This window comes from Schistocerca serialis, chromosome 5, assembly GCF_023864345.2.
Source record: "Schistocerca serialis cubense isolate TAMUIC-IGC-003099 chromosome 5, iqSchSeri2.2, whole genome shotgun sequence".
In the NCBI taxonomy this organism is placed as follows: Eukaryota; Metazoa; Arthropoda; class Insecta; order Orthoptera; family Acrididae; genus Schistocerca; species Schistocerca serialis.
Window position 1 is genome coordinate 322,470,139 of NC_064642.1, and position 18,836 is coordinate 322,488,974.

Here is an 18,836-nt window from a genome sequence, read left to right on the forward strand (position 1 = left end):
TCGATGTTCACGATATACCACATAGACGAAACACAAGAACTGATGTAATCATGATACGAAAGCGTTTATTTGAGTTGCAGTGTTACATCAGCCAAAACTAAACATTAATTTTAAAGCCCGATTCCTTATTACAGTCAGTTACTTTAACTTATACAGAGAGACTGAATAGAGCGAAGGAACAGTTATAACCACAAATGTTTTTCGTGATCTGATACAAGCTGCGCGCCGTGAATACTGCAGCTAACTGACATTAACCAGATGCTAGCCATCTGTCTGCACGTAGGAAGGGACATTAGATTTGAAACTGCCGTTGACAACGAAAAGATTTGGGGTTGAGTAAGGATTCCGAATGCAAGATATCTATCATTTCTTTCTTAACTGAAGCATCCTGGCACTTTCTTAAATCTATTAAACGAAACAATAAACATTTAAATATGGTTGGCAGGACGTATATTTTAACCACACTCCTTCAAAATACAAGACCAGTATCTGTTGAAGGAAGAATGCTCAGAAGAGAAGCACAGCAGCAAGAAGCGATGTAAGCTCCCAAGGCAGTGACCCGTCTTCCGTAATGCATGGCCATACCGTTGCTGCGAGTCAACGACCGTTGAAGTTCTGCAGCACTGCGTAGTAGGAGTACCCTGCGTTCAGCAGCTGCAACAGTATTGGCAGCTTTGTCGTCACGTGCCACAGAAAAGAGTGTTTCATGTTAGGAAGTGAGCATGCAAGTGTCTCAGCCACATACCACATATTATAATATTTCACCTCTACAACGAGGTGTATAAAATCTTGTATCAGAAACTTTAGAGAATAGTTCTTGACATCAAAACAGAGCAAACAGTTCATATCACGAACATGGATCCGAAAAGTAAGGAATTAGGGTTTAACGTCCCATCGACTACGAGGTCATTAGAGATGGAGCACAAGCTCGGATTGTTTCAATGATGGGGAATGAAACTCCGGTCATGCCGTTTCAAAGGAACCATTGTAGTAACTGATATCACTTAGTTCCACTAAGATCGATGTAGAGGAATTATGGGCAAAATTTAAGAAGATTGTAAATCGAGGTCTGAAGAGTTTTGTGCCTAATAAATGGATAAAGAATGGAAAATATCCGCCATGGTTTAGTAACGAAATTCGGAAGATGCTGCGGAAGCAGAGGCTGTTGCACACACTGTTCAAAAGAGAACGTACAAATGACGACAAGCGAAGGTTAGTACACACTCGTGCTTCTGTGAAAAGATCTATGCGCGAAGCACACAACAACTACCACCGTCACACCTTAGCAAAAAATTACCAGAGAACCCGAGAAAATTCTGGTACTATGTAAAATCGCTAATCGGGCCTAAGGCTCCCATTCAGTCCTTTGTTGACCTGTTTGGTGTGGTGGCTGAAAATAGCAAAACGGAAGCCGAAGTTTTAAATTTGACGTTCACGGAATCGTTCACACAGGGGATTCGTTCAAACATACCACCATTTGACCATCGGACAGGCTGCTCTGTGGAAGACATAGTAATAAGCATCCCTGGTGTAGAGAAACAACTGAAAGATTTGAAAGCAAATACATCACCAGGTCCGAATGGAATCTCAGTTCGGCTTTACAAAGAGTACTCAGTGGCTCATTACCTAGCCTGTAATTATCGTGAATCTCTTGCTCAGTACGAAGTCCCAAGGGACTTGAAAAAAGCGCGGGTGACTCCAGTGTGTAAGAAGGGTAAAAGAATGGACCCGCAAAATTCAGACGAATATGCCAAGCTTAGGTTTGCTACAGAACCCTTGAACATATTCTCAGTTCGTATATATTAAGCTTTCTGCATACTGAGGAGCTTATGTCATGAGTCATGTGAAACTCAGCTTGCCTTTTTCTCGCATGATATACTGCGAACTATGGATGAAGGGCGACAGCAAGATTCCATATTTTCAAATTTTCGGAAAGCATTTTAGACGGTGCCCCATTGCAGGCTGCTGACGAAGTTAGCAGCGTATGGAATAATTTCATAGATATGTGAGTGGCTCGACAGACAAGGGTATCGTCAGGAGTGCCCCATGGGAATTTGATAGGATCGTGTTGTTCTCTGTATACATAAATGATTTGGCGGACAGGGTGGGCAACAATCTGGGGTTGTTTGTTGAAGATTCCGTGGTGTTCGGTAAGGTGTCGAACTTGAATGACGTAACAAGGCACAAGACGACTTACGTGGACAAAATATCTAGTTGATGTGATGAATGGCAGCTAGCTCTAGATGTGGAAAAATTTAAGGTAAAGCGGATAAGTAGGAAGAACAAACCTGTAACGTTCGGATACCGTATTACTAATGTCCTGCTTAACACAGTCAAGTCGTTCAAATATCTGGGCGTAAAAGAGATATGAAATGGAAAGAGCATGTGAAGATTGTGGTAGAGAAGGCGAGCAGTCAGCTTCGGTTTCTTGGGAGAATTTTAGTAAAGAGTGGTTGACCGGTAGAGCAGACCGCATATACGTATGACGCTGGTGCGGTCTATTCTTGAGTAATGTTCGAGTGTTTGGGATCCGTACCACGTCGGGTTGAAAGAAGACATCGAAGCAATTCACAGGCTGGTTGCGATATTTGTTACCGGTAGGTTTGAATTGACAGGAATGGGGGAAAGAAGTACAGTAGAAGAAGAATGGGTAGCTCTGAGGGATGAAGTAGTGAAGGCAGCAGAGGATCAAGTAGGTAAAAAGACGAGGGCTAGTACATATCCTTGGGTAACAGAAGAAATATTGAACTTAATTGATGAAAGGAGAAAATATAAAAATGCAGTAAATGAAGCAGTCAAAAAGGAATACAGACGTCTCAAAAATGAGATTGACAGGAAGCGCAAAATGGCTGAGCAGGGATGGACAAATGTAAGCATGTAGAGGCTTATCTCACTGGGGGTAAGATAGATACTGCCTACAGAAAAATTAAAGAGACCTTTGGAGAAAAGAGAACCACTTGTATGAATATCAAGCGCTCAGATGGAAACCCAGTTCTAAACAAAGAAGGGAAAGCAGAAAGGTGGAAGGAGTATATAGAGGGTCTATACAAGTGCGATGTACTTGAGGATAATATCATGGAAATGGAAGAGGGTGTAGATGAAGATGAAATGGGAGATACGATACTGCGTGAAGAGTTTGACAGAGCACTGAAAGACCTGAGGCGAAACAAGGCCCCGGGAGTAGACAACATTTCATTAGAACTACTGACGGCCTTGGGAGAGCCAGTCCAGACTAAACTCTACCATCTGGTAAGCAAGATGTATGAGACAGGCGAAATACCCTCAGACTTCAAGAAGAATATAATAATTCCCATCCCAAAGAAAGCAGGTGTTGACAGATGTGAAAATTACCGAACTATCAGTTTAATAAGTCACAGCTGCAAAATACTAACACCAATTCTTTACAGACGAATGGAAAAACTGGTAGAAGCCGACCTCGGGGAAGATCAGTTTGGATTCCGTAGAAATGTTGGAACACGTGAGGCAATACTGACCTTACGACTTATCTTAGAAGAAAGATTAAGGAAAGGCAAACCTACATTTCTAGCATTTGTAAACTTAGAGAAAGCTTTTGACAATGTTGACTGGAATACTCTCTTTCAAATTCTAAAGGTGGCAGGGGTAAAATACAGGGAGCGAAAGGCTATTTACAATTTGTACAGAAACCAGATGGCAGTTATAAGAGTCGAGGGGCATGAAAGGGAGGCAGTGGTTGGGAAGGGAGTGAGACAGGATTGTAGCCTCTCCCCGATGTTATTCAATCTGTATATTGAGCAAGCAGTAAAGGAAACAAAAGAAAAATTTGGAGTAGGTATTAAAATCCATGGAGAAGAAATAAAAACTTTGGGGTTCGCCGATGACAGTGTAATTCTATCAGAGACAGCAAAGGACTTGGAAGAGCAGTTGAACGGAATGGACAGTGTCTTGAAAGGAGGATGTAAGGTGAACATCAACAAAAGCAAAACGAGGATAATGGAATGTGGTCGAATTAAGTCGGGTGATGCTGAGGGAATTAGATTAGTAAATGAGACACTTAAAGCAGTAAAGGAATTTTGCTATATGGGGAGCAAAATAACTGATGATGGTCGAAGTAGAGAAGATATAAAATGTAGACTGGCAATGGCAAGGAAAGCGTTTATGAAGAAGAGAAATTTGTTAACATCGAGTATAGATTTAAGTGTCAGGAAGTCGTTTCTGAAAGTATTTGTATGGAGTGTAGCCATGTATGGAAGTGAAACATGGACGATAAATAGTTTGGACAAGGTGAGAATAGAAGCTTTCGAAATGTGGTGCTACAGAAGAATGCCGAAGATTAGATGGGTAGATCACATAACTAATGAGGAAGTATTGAATAGAATTGGGGAGAAGAGGAGTATGTGGTACAACTCGACAAAAAGAAGGGGCCGGTTAGTAGGGCATGTTCTGAGGCATCAAGGGATCACAAATTTAGCATTGGAGGGCAGCGTGGAGGCTAAAAATCGTAGAGGGAGACCAAGAGATGAATACACTAAGCAGATTCAGAAGGATGTGGGTTGCAGTAAGTACTAGGAGATGAAGAAGCTTGCACAGGATAGGGTAGCATGGACAGCTGCATCAAACCAATCTCAGGACTGAAGACCACAACAACAACAGGTTTGAACGACGTGTAAGTATTTCGATGACGCTTCAAGACATCAAGTGGGTATCCCCAGAGGGAAGACGACGTTCTCTCCGAGAAACACTATTGAGTAAATTTCGAGAACCGGCGTCTGAAGCTGACTGCCGAACGATTCCACTGACGCCAACATACAGTACATTGCGCGTAAGGACCATGTAGATAAGATACGAGAATTTAGGGCTCATACGGAGGAATATAGATAGCCGTTTTTCCGTCGTTCTATTTGCTAGTGGAACAGGAAAGGAAATGACCAGCAGTGGTACAGGGCACCCTCCGCACGCACCGTACGGCGGGTTGCGGAGTACGGAATACAGGTGATCGAGGGGTACATGTGTGTGTGGACAGAGACGCCCAATTGGCGTACGAGTATGGCGAGCTGGGAATCTAGGTCCAGATGGCCGAGATGGTTAACGCAACAGTTGTAGAGAAGCGGAGCATCCGTGTTCGACATCCGGTGCGGCACAACTTTTCATATCGCATCATTGATTCATTTCAATGCCATAATGCGGCTGCCCTTCAGAAATATTTCCCTGAATTGTAAGTCACGACGGTCGGACTCTTTGTCCAATAAGCTTTTCTTTACTGGTTCTTATTTTTCAAATGTTCTGTTTTATTTCTGCATTAATATTGCCAATGGCTACCGTTAAAATGATTTACTACTAAATGCGTAATATACAACATCGCATGTCACCATGATTGACGATTATGTAATTGATACGTAATCAGCGTGGTTTCAGAAAACATCGTTCTTGTGCAACGCAGCTGGCTCTTTATTCGCACGAAGTAATGGCCGTTATCGACAGGGGATCTCAAGTTGATTCCGTGTTTCTGGATTTCCGGAAAGCTTTTGACACCGTTCCTCACAAGCGACTTCTAATCAAGCTGCGGGCCTATGGGGTATCGTCCCAGTTGTGCGACTGGATTCGTGATTTCCTGTCAGGAAGGTCGCAGTTCGTAGTAATAGACGGCAAATCATCGAATAAAACTGAAGTGATATCAGGTGTTCCCCAGGGAAGCGTCCTGGGACCTCTCCTGTTCCTGATCTATTTAAATGGCCTGGGTGAGAATCTGAGCAGTCCTCTTAGGTTGTTCGCAGATGATGCTGTAATTTACTGTCTAGTAAGGTCATCCGAAGACCAGTATCAGTTGCAAAGCGATTTAGAAAAGATTGCTGTGGCAGTTGACGCTAAATAACGAAAAGTGTGAGGTGATCCACATGAGTTCCAAAAGAAATCCGTTCGAATTCGAGTACTCGATAAATAGTACAATTCTCAAGACTGTCAATTCAACTAAGTACCTGGGTGTTAAAATTACGAACAACTTCAGTTGGAAAGACCACATAGATAATATTGTGGGGAAGGCGAGCCAAAGGTTGCGTTTCATTGGCAGAACACTTAGAAGATGCAACAAGTCCACTAAAGAGACAGCTTACACTACACTCGTTCGTCCTCTGTTAGAATATTGCTGCGCGGTGTGGGATCCTTACGAGGTGGGATTGACGGAGGACATCGAAAGGGTGCAAAAAAGGGCAGCTCCTTTTGTATTATTACGTAATAGGGGAGAGACTGTGGCAGATATGATACGCGAGTTGGGATGGAAGTCATTAAAGCAAAGACGTTTTTCGTCGCGACGAGATCTATTTACGAAATTTCAGTCACCAACTTTCTCTTCCGAATGCGAAAATATTTTGTTGAGCCCAACCTACATAGGTAGGAATAATCATCAAAATAAAATAAGAGAAATCAGAGCTCGAATAGAGAGGTTTAGGTGTTCGTTTTTTCCGCGCACTGTTCGGGAGTGGAATGGTAGAGAGAGAGTATGATTGTGGTTCGATGAACACTCTGCCAAGCAGTTAAATGTGAATTGCAGAGTAATCATGTAGATGTAGATGTATGTACGACATGTTTAGAGTTTCCAGGAGACAGCTTTTAAATTCGTAGCAATAAATTGAATTCATTTGAATTGTGCTACCCACTAGATCGCCTCGGATGGGTCCGAAAATCCTTCGTTGATTTCGTTACGTTGATGACTTTCTGTTTAAAAGCCCCGATGAGTTTTGCGGTGGACCACCTGAGTTCGCACCAGTCTGGTATTCAATTTACAATCGAACACAGTGTTAACGACACACCCTCTTACCTTGACCTTTTAATCGCATTAAGTGACAGCACTTTTGTTTTTGGTATTGACCGTAAACCGCAAACCACTGACGTGGTGCTCCATCGTTCTTCTAACCGTCCCATGATATCTAAAACGGCTGCCTTTCGTTCGCTGCTTTACCGCCTCCAGCAAGTCCCCCTAACCTCCCCAGGCTTTCGACCGGGAATACCAGGTCACACAAGGTACTGCACTAGCTAAAGGTTATGATATAAATATTGTTCACGTTATTAATAAGGAAGTACTGAATACGACAAGTTCTGGCAATGACTGCTCCACGTTTTCTACCACTTTATCTCCTGTTAGGCAGGACAGCAAGAACCACCACCGCATTCCCTACTACGGACCCCTTTCAGAAAGAATAGGTAAACATTTTTAAAAAATAAGAAGAATCCAGCGTTTTTTATTCCTCAGAATATAGGTTCCAATTACAAACACAAGGGACAGTCGATCAGGAACCCAGATAAGAACACCGGGGTTTATTCAATTTCCTGTAATGACTGTTCTCAAAATTACTTTGGGTAGACATGTAGGGATTTAGAAATTCGCTTTTAAAGAACATCTCAACTTGTGCAGTTCGAAATCCGCGTTAACATCCGACTTACGTAATAACGAACATTCTATTTCAGATCTCCACAATAACTTCTAGATGCTACATAAAGAGGAAAACGGCGCTGTTTCAAACGTGCTTGAGGAAATATATCTAATAAAGTCCATAAGACAGTCCCCTGACAAAATTCTCAGTAACCAAACGGAGTTAAGGCACAGCGTTTCACTGACCATTTTTGACTATTTAAATTTTTGAAGTTAGGCGTCTCAACATGCAATCAGTTGGTTAGCTTACTGCAGCTTTTTTATGTTAACATTCATGTTTATTCCCACTGCTGGCCCACTTGGAGGTCATCTGCTCCATTTAATGTCTACACTGTTTTAATGATTCAGAAATAAGTTTTAGTGATTAAGAAATAATTAGTTCATCTTAGCAACATTATTATATTTAGGATTACTCATGTTCAATTTTATGTAATACAGAGAGGCGAGTCTAACAGTTTGTGTGGTGACCGTAAGTCCTCAGGAGAACACTAGCGTCTCGCTTTCTGTTTTCCGTGTTGCGCACGTTAGTTCAATTTCCGTCGTTGTCTTAGTACCCGGATGACAGCCACAGCACACGCTTCGACAACACACTCGTAGCTTACGTTGTCAGCTACTATGTTGGAGGCAAATACACATGGGCGTGTCAGCTTTTGGTAAGTTTGACCGGCAGCATACGCTTTTTGCTTTCGCTAATTGGTGCCCCCCCCCCCCCTTTAACGGTTACAACAATTTTCAATAGATTTCAATGCATTAAATTTACTGGTTTTTATCACCAACTTTATTTTATTCTTCAGACACTACGGGGCCCAGTTCTTCCCTGATTAACATCTATGAAAGTAAACACTGACGCCAGCGCTGCCGCAATACAAGTCGAAGTAGCCAGGATAAAGTCACGTGTGTCGGCAGAGTTGCCGGCCGATGTGGCCGAGCGGTTCTAGGCGCTTCAGCACTGAGCACTATGGGACTTAACATCCGAGGTCATCAGTCCCCTAGAATTTAGAACTACTTAAAGCTAACTAACCTAAGAACATCACACACATCTATGCCCGAGGCAGGATTAGAACCTGCGACCGTAGCGGTCACGAGGTTCCAGACTGAAGCGCCTAGAACCGTTAGGCCACACCGACCGGCGTGGATCTATTAATCGAGGACATGAAAAGTGAAAATAAGTTGAATCAGCAGAAAGCTGATTACAACTGCAGTAATAATAACCCAATACCAAACGGTACTGGGACAGACAAGAATACAGACAAACGAATCGTGGGCCAAACAACATAAGGGTTATACTAATCATAACAGAAAAACGCATCATGACGGGCGAATGAGTAATGGTTACAATGGTATCGGTAACCTGCGGTGGCGAAATAACTGGAACCAGTGGCGCGGATATAACGAACCACCAACACAATGGCAACAAAATGCAGCGCCACAATGGAATTCAAATTCAGGTCCACAACAAAACATGGCTGGAGGCTATGGTTCAAATGGCTCTGAGCACTATGGGACTCAACTTCTGAGGTAATCAGTCCCCTAGAACTTAGAACTACTTAAACCTAACTAACCTAAGGACATCACACACATCCATGCCCGAGGCAGGATTCGAACCTGCGACTGTAGCGGTCTCGCGGTTCCAGTCTGAAGCGCCTAGAACCGCACACTGGAGGCTATAACCGCCAGCCACATAATGAGAACAACGCGACATATCAAACTCCACCATCGGGTAGGCAGGATAGCCAACCCAACCATAGTAGCAACAATCAAAATCATAGTGTGAGGATAGTGGAGGTGACAGATAACCGTCAACCCAATGTCTGTCACCCGCCAAACTATAGACAGCACCAATCCGCTCTCCGTTGTTGGCTGTGAGATGGTGTAGTGTGGGCACGTTCTATAATGACAATAACAATCTCTGTATGCTGAGGTATAATGACAGGATGAAAATAGAGGAGGAATTAGTAAATGTACCCCAAAAATGTAAACAAACAGATAAAAATGTTGTGCAAGCGGTATTACAAGACGAAATATACGGTGCACCGATTCAAATAATAGTTGACACAGGTGCGTCAACTAACGTCCTGAGTTTAGAACTTTAAAAGTAAATAAGCCGAAACAATCACATACCTGTATTGCCTGTAAAAAATTGTCGAGTGACAGGTGCAATTGATGCACAGTCCCAAACCATAAAACACCAGGTGCAAGTTGAATTTGTTCTACGAAATGAAGCAATAAGAAGCTCGTTCCTTGTTGTTAAAGGATTGATGGTCGCTTGCATTCTGGGAATAGAATTCTTACATCAGAGGGACGCACATATCGGCCTCTTGTGCGGTGAATTGAGCATTATGAACAAGAGTAAACATGTGACATTGCCAATGTTACGAACACGAGATATGCACGGAAAGTATTGCCGTAGCTCTCAGGTTAGATTTGAAGGCCTACAGGTTATGAACTTGTACTCAGACTTACGTGGAAGAAAAGAATATTATAATGAATCTATTACCGAAGACTGTGAAGAGAAAAGAAATCTGATAAACATGAAGGCCATGGAATCAGAATATTTGTCTGTGGCACAACAGAATGAATTAACTCAGCTGCTCGTAAGTTATGAGAATGTGTTCTCGGAGAAACCAGGTGCTACAAAAGGCTACACTTAATAACACTGAGGTAGTGCCTCATGATACGTTTCGCCATGCCAATTACACCGTCCCATAGTCCAAAAAGGAGGCAGTTACGAAAGAGATCCGAAGAATGATGCAATGAGGGATAATTGAACCATCCTTATCTCCATATAACAGCCCGCTTGTTGCAGCAGCAAAGGCAGATGGTAGTATACATCTCGTGCTTGATGCACGAGACATCAATAAAATAATCGTACCTGTGAAAACACGGCCAGAGAATCTGGATGAACAAATTCAAAAATTTTTCGGGGTCAAATATTCGACCTCTGTTGATTTGCGATCGTCCTACTGGCAAATCCCACTTACTGAGTCGTCAAGAAAATATACTGCATTTGTATTTTCTGGGAGAATTTACCAGTTTAAAGTTTTGCCATTCAGGTTAAATGTCTGCGCAGGTGTTTTCATTACAGCGCTTGACACAATGTTGGGACCATATTTACTGGACCGTGCAACATTATATGTAGACGACCTGTTAATAGCTACTCTAGATCGGGAAAGCCACATTGATATGCTAACACGCGTACTCAAACGATTTTCCAAAGTAGACGTAACTGCAATCCTGGCGAAGGCCAAGTGTGACAGAGAGAGAATTAAATTTCTTGGACACATAATATCGTCCACAGGTATTGTACCTGATAAAAAGAAAATGAAAGCGATTGAGAACTTTCCTCATCCAAGAATTAAGAAACAACTGAAGGCATTTTTAGGACTAGTGTCCTTTTTTCGACGGTTTATACCCGACCATCTGTTGAATAACAATGCACTTTTAAACTTTCTGAGGAAAAATGTACCATGGATATGGAATGACCAGTGTCAACGAGCGTTCAAGCAAATGCGACAAGCACTTTGAATGCTAACTTACTATCGCATCCTGATCTGTCGAAGGAATTTTGTCTTGCCACAGACTCTTCCGCTGTCGGAGTAGGAGCTTGTTTGTTCCAAATTGAGGAGAACGAAGGAAGAAAGGAAATAAAAATAATTGGTTTCGCAAGTCGAGTGTCATCGAGTTGTGAACGTTTATACACTGTTACTGAACTCGAAGCACTGGCAGTTGTGTGGGTCAGAAAAAAGTTCCGATACTATGTGTATGGGAAGAATGTGAAAATCTTTTGCGATTTCTTGTTGACGTGTAAGCTGATACATGATATATTGACTAGGTGGGTACTTGCACTCCAGGAATACCAATTCCGAAGGTATTAAGGTTCAAATGATCTGAGCACTATGGGACTTAACTTCTGAGGTCATCAGTCCCCTAGAACTTACAACTACTTAAACCTAACTAACCTAAGGAAATCACACACATCCATGCCCGGGGCAGGATTCGAACCTGCGACCGTAGCGGTCGCGCGGTTCCAGACTGTAGCGCCAAGAACCGCTCGGCCACTTCAGCCGGCAGGTATTAAGGGTAGTGACAATGTAATCCCCGATGCTCTATCACGTTTGCCGCAAGGTCTACCAGAATTGACAGCAATACTGGAACAGGCATAAGAGTATGTAATCTTGATCATGAAAGATCATACTTATAGAAAAAAGTTCCTGCAGGTACGCAGGCAACTGCCATGGTTACAGGACGAAGATCCTGTGTTAGGAAGAATCAAGTAAGAACTCCAGACTTCTGATGAAAATGAAGTAAGAAGCAATTATTCTATACAAAATGATATATTATATTGCAGAAAGGATATTAACAAGGATATGTGGTGCATCTGTGTACCTAAAATATGGATTACTGATTTGATACGGCACGTGCACCTCTGGTGGGGACACGTAGGAATTGACAAATGTAGATCCCTTCTGGCAAGACACTGTCACTTCAGTAACATGAAAGGAGTAATTCAGAACCTAGTGAGGACATGCGTAGTTTGTCAGAAGGCGAAATATATCAATCTGCCCACTGTAAGCGAACTTCATCCTACTGTACCCAACAAACCGTTACGACTGGTTTCAATGGATATCCAAGGAACGCTACGTATTGGAGAGGAGGTGTAAAATATATCTTTGCAGTGTGTGATGCTTTTTCCAAATTCTTAAAGTTATACCCAGTGAAAACTTCAGCTGTTACACCCCTCATTCAAAAGTTACGAACCGACTACTTTATTAAAATTGGTAAACCACATATCATTGCCGGCCGCGGTGGCCGTGCGGTTCTAGGCGCTCCAGTCCGGAGCCGCGCTGCTGCTACGGTAGCAGGTTCGAATCCTGCCTCGGGCATGGATGTGTGTGATGTCTTTAGGTTAGTTAGGTTTAAGTAGTTCTAAGTTCTAGGGGACTGATGACCACAGCAGTTGAGTCCCATAGTGCTCAGAGCCATTTTGAACCACATATCATTGTATAAGACAATGCCACATACTTTAGCAGTATGAAATGGAAAACTTTTCTGCAAGAACTGAGTGTTAAACATATTTTTGTATCTCGCTTTCATCCAGAAAGTAGTCTGGTTGAACGCACGTTTAAGGAACTGAACCGGTTCATGCGAACCTATATCCCTAATCGCCACACCAAGTGGGTAGAGTATGTTTCGGCTTTTGATGAGTTACCACTCTCCGCCACTGGGTACACTCCGCCCTGTGTCATGTCCGTTTCCTTTTAAAAACAGTATTCTGAGTAATTTTCAGCTCAATAGTTGCAGCCGCCGCTGCTGCAACAGACGCCATTATGTGGCATTTTCAATTCACGAATTTAACGGAAGCGAAGAGATCGCCAACTCAAAACATAACAAATATTTTTTCCACAGCCGCCTGACGCAGCGGAAGACAACATAGTCGTTAAGATTTTTATTTTCAGTTACTCACCGAAATCCAGAGCCACGATTCGGACTTCAATTGTTTGTTAACGGCGGTAAGAACAATTCTCTCGCGTGTGTGGGCAGTTGCAAATTATAACAAAGAACTCATGCTTGTTAAAAATGTTAGCCGATGAAAATACAAAAATATTATTTCAGTTTTCAATTTAAATGCAATGTGTTTCTATACAGGCTCATATTAAAGTAACTTTAACGTGAACAAAAAGTTTGCTCACCTTAATCTTTATTAACCAGCCAGTTATTAAAAGCATAAACTTAAAAGTATAAGTAAAATCTCAAAAATAATTTCAATTCAATTCAAAATCAAATCCAAATCGCAATCATTAAAAAGTCTCGCGCCCACACATTTTATTTTACCGCGAAGCACTGCTACAGCAAAATTTCTAGTAAGCAGTTAAGAGGGTAGCTTTGTAACGAAAATAAATCTTTTACTTATCTTGCAATTGGCGTCAGCGTCAAAAGTTCTTGTTTCGTGGATAGCCTTAATGAAAAAGAATAATGATCCGGTGTTGTTTTTCCGATGAGACTGAAGTGTAACGCTTTAATTTTGACATATTCACTTTCTATCCCCATACTTCCAGATGCACTAAACACGTCACTGAATTTTTTATATGAAATAAAGTCACATTTTTCTTTGTTATACCACTCCCAAATCAAAGAGCCTTGAGTGCACAGCACATGCGCGTGGTCGAAAGACTAGTAAGCAAATGGTGGTGCTTTGATGTCAATTTACACCATATATCAAACAGATAATGTTCTCGAAGCTTCCAGAACTTTTTGTCGTTCAAAATAAAAGTCACGCACATTTTCGCTTTTCAGAGTAGGTATAAATCCATGATAGTTAACGTGTTTCACACATGAAATGAAATTATTTTAAAGTTATTATGAAGATGAAACTGACAAGACAAATCAGCTGGTGTTCAAAAATACAGATGCTGAGTTATGCCATACAATTAGTAAATTGGTAAATTAACCAAAAATTAAGTTACGTTTTTCTTAAATGGCAGTCTTTTAATTTTATAAAATAAAATTGATAACAAAGTAGTAATTTAGATTTTGTTGTGGCCTTTTTATAGAAAGACTAATTTTCGTAGCATAACCGGATGATGTATTTAATATCGGTTTTTTATGTTATTTATTCATCGTATGGCGACTCATGCAAATATTTAGAAATACATATAGTTTACAATTATACATTTGAGTATATAGGTCCAAAGCTGATACGTTTAAATTCTGAAAATTAACAATTCATTAATACTTGAAGGAGAACATTTAAACTACAAATTTGGCACTGTTAATTAAAACAGATACATTTAATCAGAGTTCAACATCTATTCAATGAAGCCAATTGATAGCAGAGGAAGGAGCATTACTAAAGTCACTGAAATGTCCTGGATAGGCCCTACTTACTGAGAGGACAATCTCTCACAATATGCTGACCGGTTTGTTGTTGGGCGCCACAATCGCAGGCTGGAGAGTTTCAGAATCCCCACGTGAGCATCACAGGAATGCACTTGGCGTGACTGGTTCTTATCCTGTTCATTCTTGTCCACTCTCTTCTCTTCAGATCAAATCTTGGGTTGATTGGTAGATGGAACTTGAACACGTTGATGTTTTATTGTTGCAGCATTCCATCTCCTGCGGCGCCCTTCTTTAATGTCGAACTTCTTGCTGTTCCTTCCCTTATGTCACAGTGGAGCGCCTGATATCAAGCAGTGTGGAGGAGGGTCGTTGAAGACTGCATAACCTGAAGGGTCATATCAATATCTACGTCTGTACCAACATAAATACTCCACAAGCTGCAGTACGGTATGTGACGGAGGGAACCCTGTAACATTACTAGTCAACTCCTTTCCTGTTCCACGCGCAGATAGAGCGAGAGAAATACGTCCGTCTGTATGCCTACGTATGAGACCAAATTTCTCATATCTTACATTCTCGATCCTTACGCGAAGTATATGTTGGTGGCAGTAGGATCGTTCAGCAGTCAGCTTCAAATGCCGGTTCTCTAAATTTTCTCAATAGTTTTCCACTTAAAGAACGTCGCCTTCCCTACAGGGATTCCCATTTGAGTTCTCGAAGTATCTTTGTAACACTTGCATATTGTTCGAACCTACCGGTAACAAATCTAGCAGCCCGCCTCTGAATTGCTTTGATGTCTCCCTCTGATCAGACTAGGCGCGGGAACAGGTTGCAACAGCGTCGTACATGCGGTCTTCTTTACATAGGAAGAACACTTTCCTAAAACTCTTCCACCATTCGCCTTCCCAATAACAATCCTCATATGCTCGTCCCATTTCATGTCACTTTACAACGTTATGCCCAGATATTTAAACAATGTGACTTGTGTCACGCAGCAAAGTACTAATTCTGTATTAGAACATTACAGGTTTATTTTACCTACTCATCCTCATTAACTTAAATTTTTCTACATTCAGAGCCAGTTGCCATTGATCACATCAACTAGAAATTTCGTCTAAGTCATCTTGCATCCTCCTACAGCCACTCAGCTTCGACGTTTGCCCATACACTACAGCATCATCAGCAAACAGCTACATGTTGTGTGCACCCTCATCCGCCAGATCATTTACATAAACAGAAAATAACAACTGTCCTATCGCACTTTTCTGGGGCAGCCCTCATAATATCCTTGTCTCTGATGAACTCTCACCGTAGAGGACTACATACTGGATTCTATTACTAAAGAAGTCCACCAGCCACTCACATATCTGGGAACCTACTCTGTATGCTCGTATCTTCATTAACAGTCTGCAGTGGAGCACCGTCTCGAATGGTTTCCGGAAATCTAGGAATTTGGAATTCGCCTGTTGCCCTTCATCCATAGATCGTAGTATATCATGTGAGAAAAGGGCGAGCTGACTTTCAGACAAGTGATGCTTTTTAAAACCGTCCTGATTTGTAAACAGAAGCTATTCCCTCACGAAGAAATTTATTATATTCCAACTGCGAATGCGTTCAAGTATTCTCAGCAAACCGATGTTAAGGACATTGGTCTGCAATTTTGCGGGTCCGTTCCTTTACCCTTCTTACGTACAAGAGTCACCTGTGCTTTTTTACAGTCGCTTAGGACTTCGCGCTGGGCGGCAGATTCCCGATAAACGCAACCTAAGTAAGGGGCCAATGCCGTAGGGTACTCTTTGTAAAGCTGAATTAGGATTCCCTCCAAATACATAAACTCAACCAACTTTATGTACAGAACAACTTCGCCAAACTATAAAACATTGTATAAATGTCTAAGAACATGAATAAGATACTATATACCCGAAAATATTATGGTTGAAAATAAAGAGGTATCGTAAGCCTCTGCAACCTAAAAAAGTTACATAACATCTTGGATTACTGAACCGTGCAGGAAAATCATTTGTTGATAATGCCTACAGACGTTGTAATGTGATTGTGAAGTGAAGTAGAAAATGAAGTCAAACATGGAAATAAAACGTTTTGGGATCCAGGTCCATGTAACACATTTTATTCCTCTATGTGTGAGGAATGTTTACTGAAAGCCTGGCGGTACCTTTCTTTTATACCCAGTATACACCGCTTCACTGTAGAAACTTACGTCAGTGGCGGATGGACACATGCTACACCATCTAAAGTGCTTCAAAGAGACCTGTGTATTGTTTTAAGGAGGTGACATGTATTTTTTCCTGTTTGCGTCAGTCGAAAGTGTACTGCATGAAAAAAATTGACACACCTGGAAAGACTAAGTTGACTTTGATCCAGTGACTGCATATGCCACCTGGGGGTTGGAAGATGTACTGATAATGCTTTCAGAGTCGTCCGCCAACACATAGCATAGTGCCATAGATACCAGAGCGCCGTCTGTGTCTACTCTCTAATAAGGAATGGTCACAGCCAGAAGGCCCACCGAGGTGCAAAGGTGTGAAGTAAGCAGGCAGTCGTGCCACGGAGACACACTCAGGCTTCCAACAGGCCAACTGAGAGTGTTTGAAAGGGGTCATATGGTGACCTTCTGAGTGGCGGGATGATCCTTTCAGAGAGTTGCTACAAAAGTTGGACATGGTTCTTGAATCCATAAAAGCAGAGGCCCCCGTCAGGATCGTCGTACTGTAAGGGCAGCAGTGGCAGACCGTAAAGCTACTCCGAGCAGATAAGAGAACTTGTGAGCTCAAATGTGTCAACACAGACGGTAGCGAAATAGTTATTAGCAGTTGGACTATGGGACACACACCTCTAGCATGTTTTCCACTACCCCACAGCATCGACGTGAACGGCTCAGAGCATCACTTGGAAGATGAAATGATGTGCAGTGGTTTACAGCGATGAGAGCAGATTCTGCTGCACGCAAGTGATTGTCGTTTGCGCGTACGACGTAGACCTGGTGAGCACTGTCTCGTAGAGTGCATTCGCATTCTGGTGTGCGATAAACTACAACTCTCGTTCACCTTTGATGTTTCTGGAGGGGACGCTACAAATGCTCGGCACGCGGAATGTTGTTAGACCCGTTCTTTTGCCGTTATTGCAACACGATGGTGATGTTCTTACAGGATAATGCTCGCCCCCACGCTGCCCATGAAACTCAACATGCTCTGCAAGACGCAGCCAGCACGATCTCAGAACTTGTTTCCAAACGAGCACGTGTGAGCTATGAAGGGACGACAAAGGACTCATGCGCCTTGGCAACCAACAACTCTTACAGAACTACATGAACAGGTCGAACAGGCGTGGCATAACGTATCCCAGGACAGCATTCACCATCTGTACGATCGATTGGATGCCAGAGTCAGAAGATTTTTGGAAATTTGTGGTAAGGTCCAAGGGACCAAACTAGTAAGGTCATTGGTCCCTAAGCTTACGCTCAACTTAATCCAACTTAGACTAACTTACGCTAAGGACAACACAAACATACCCATGCCCGAGGGAGGACTCGAACCTCCGACGGGGGGAGCCAGCCAGACTCAGCACCTGCATTGCCGTCTGTGGAGACTATGCCTCGTACTAAGAGGGGTGTTTCGACATGAGTCGACAGCTGGTACCTCAGATCCGCTTGTGCCACTGATTCGTAAATGTAACAATTTCATGTACTTTTTAAGCACTGTTGCAATAATAAATCTTGAGTGAACTGGAAACCTCTAAAAAGGAGTACCAATTTTTTTTCCGGCAATGTATTATGGTGTATGAAAAAGTATAGTGTTTGAAAAAGTCGGAAAGGGCAGATAGAATGGTGACGGTAGGGTGTGGTAATGTGCTGTAAAACTTACTGACAGGAAGGTGGCCCTCTGGATGGGGTAGACCCCACCAGCGGTGAGCGCCAACGGCTGCTGCGCGCGGTTGATGACCAGCTGCACTGCCCTCCCGAAGCGGGCGCCGGCGTCTGGCCACCCACAGTTGTACGCCGCTAGGGACACAGATTCTCCCTGAAACATTTAGGTAACCACCAGAAGCACCGTTAATGTGCCTATCTGTCTCCTGCACCATAAACGGGGAAAGGAACATAACATATGCACAAGTCTGCAAGATTGTGTGGCCTTGTCATTGAAAATACACTCCTGGAAATTGAAATAAGAACACCGTGAATTCATTGTCCCAGGAAGGGCAAACTTTATTGACACATTCCTGGGGTCAGATACATCACATGATCACACTGACAGAACCACAGGCACATAGACACAGGCAACAGAGCATGCACAATGTCGGCACTAGTACAGTGTATATCCACCTTTCGCAGCAATGCAGGCTGCTATTCTCCCATGGAGACGATCGTAGAGATGCTGGATGTAGTCCTGTGGAACGGCTTGCCATGCCATTTCCACCTGGCGCCTCAGTTGGACCAGCGTTCGTGCTGGACGTGCAGACCGCGTGAGACGCCGCTTCATCCAGTCCCAAACATGCTCAATGGGGGACAGATCCGGAGATCTTGCTAGCCAGGGTAGTTGACTTACACCTTCTAGAGCACGTTGGGTGGCAAGGGGTA

General features: G+C 42.6%; 1 protein-coding gene across 1 annotated transcript in view; it reads right to left on the reverse strand.

Annotated features, from left to right (window-relative positions):
- Positions 1 to 552: 552 nt before the first annotated feature.
- LOC126480675 (odorant receptor Or2-like) overlaps positions 553 to 18,836 on the reverse strand; it is a 74,640-nt gene continuing 56,356 nt past the window's right edge. Inside the window, exons 4-5 of the mRNA XM_050103899.1 lie at positions 18,124 to 18,279; positions 553 to 654 (exon numbers count right to left, since the gene is read on the reverse strand). Of these exons, the coding sequence (XP_049959856.1) occupies positions 598 to 654; positions 18,124 to 18,279 (213 nt within the window). The 3' untranslated portion in view covers positions 553 to 597. The remainder of the gene's footprint in view (positions 655 to 18,123; positions 18,280 to 18,836) is intronic.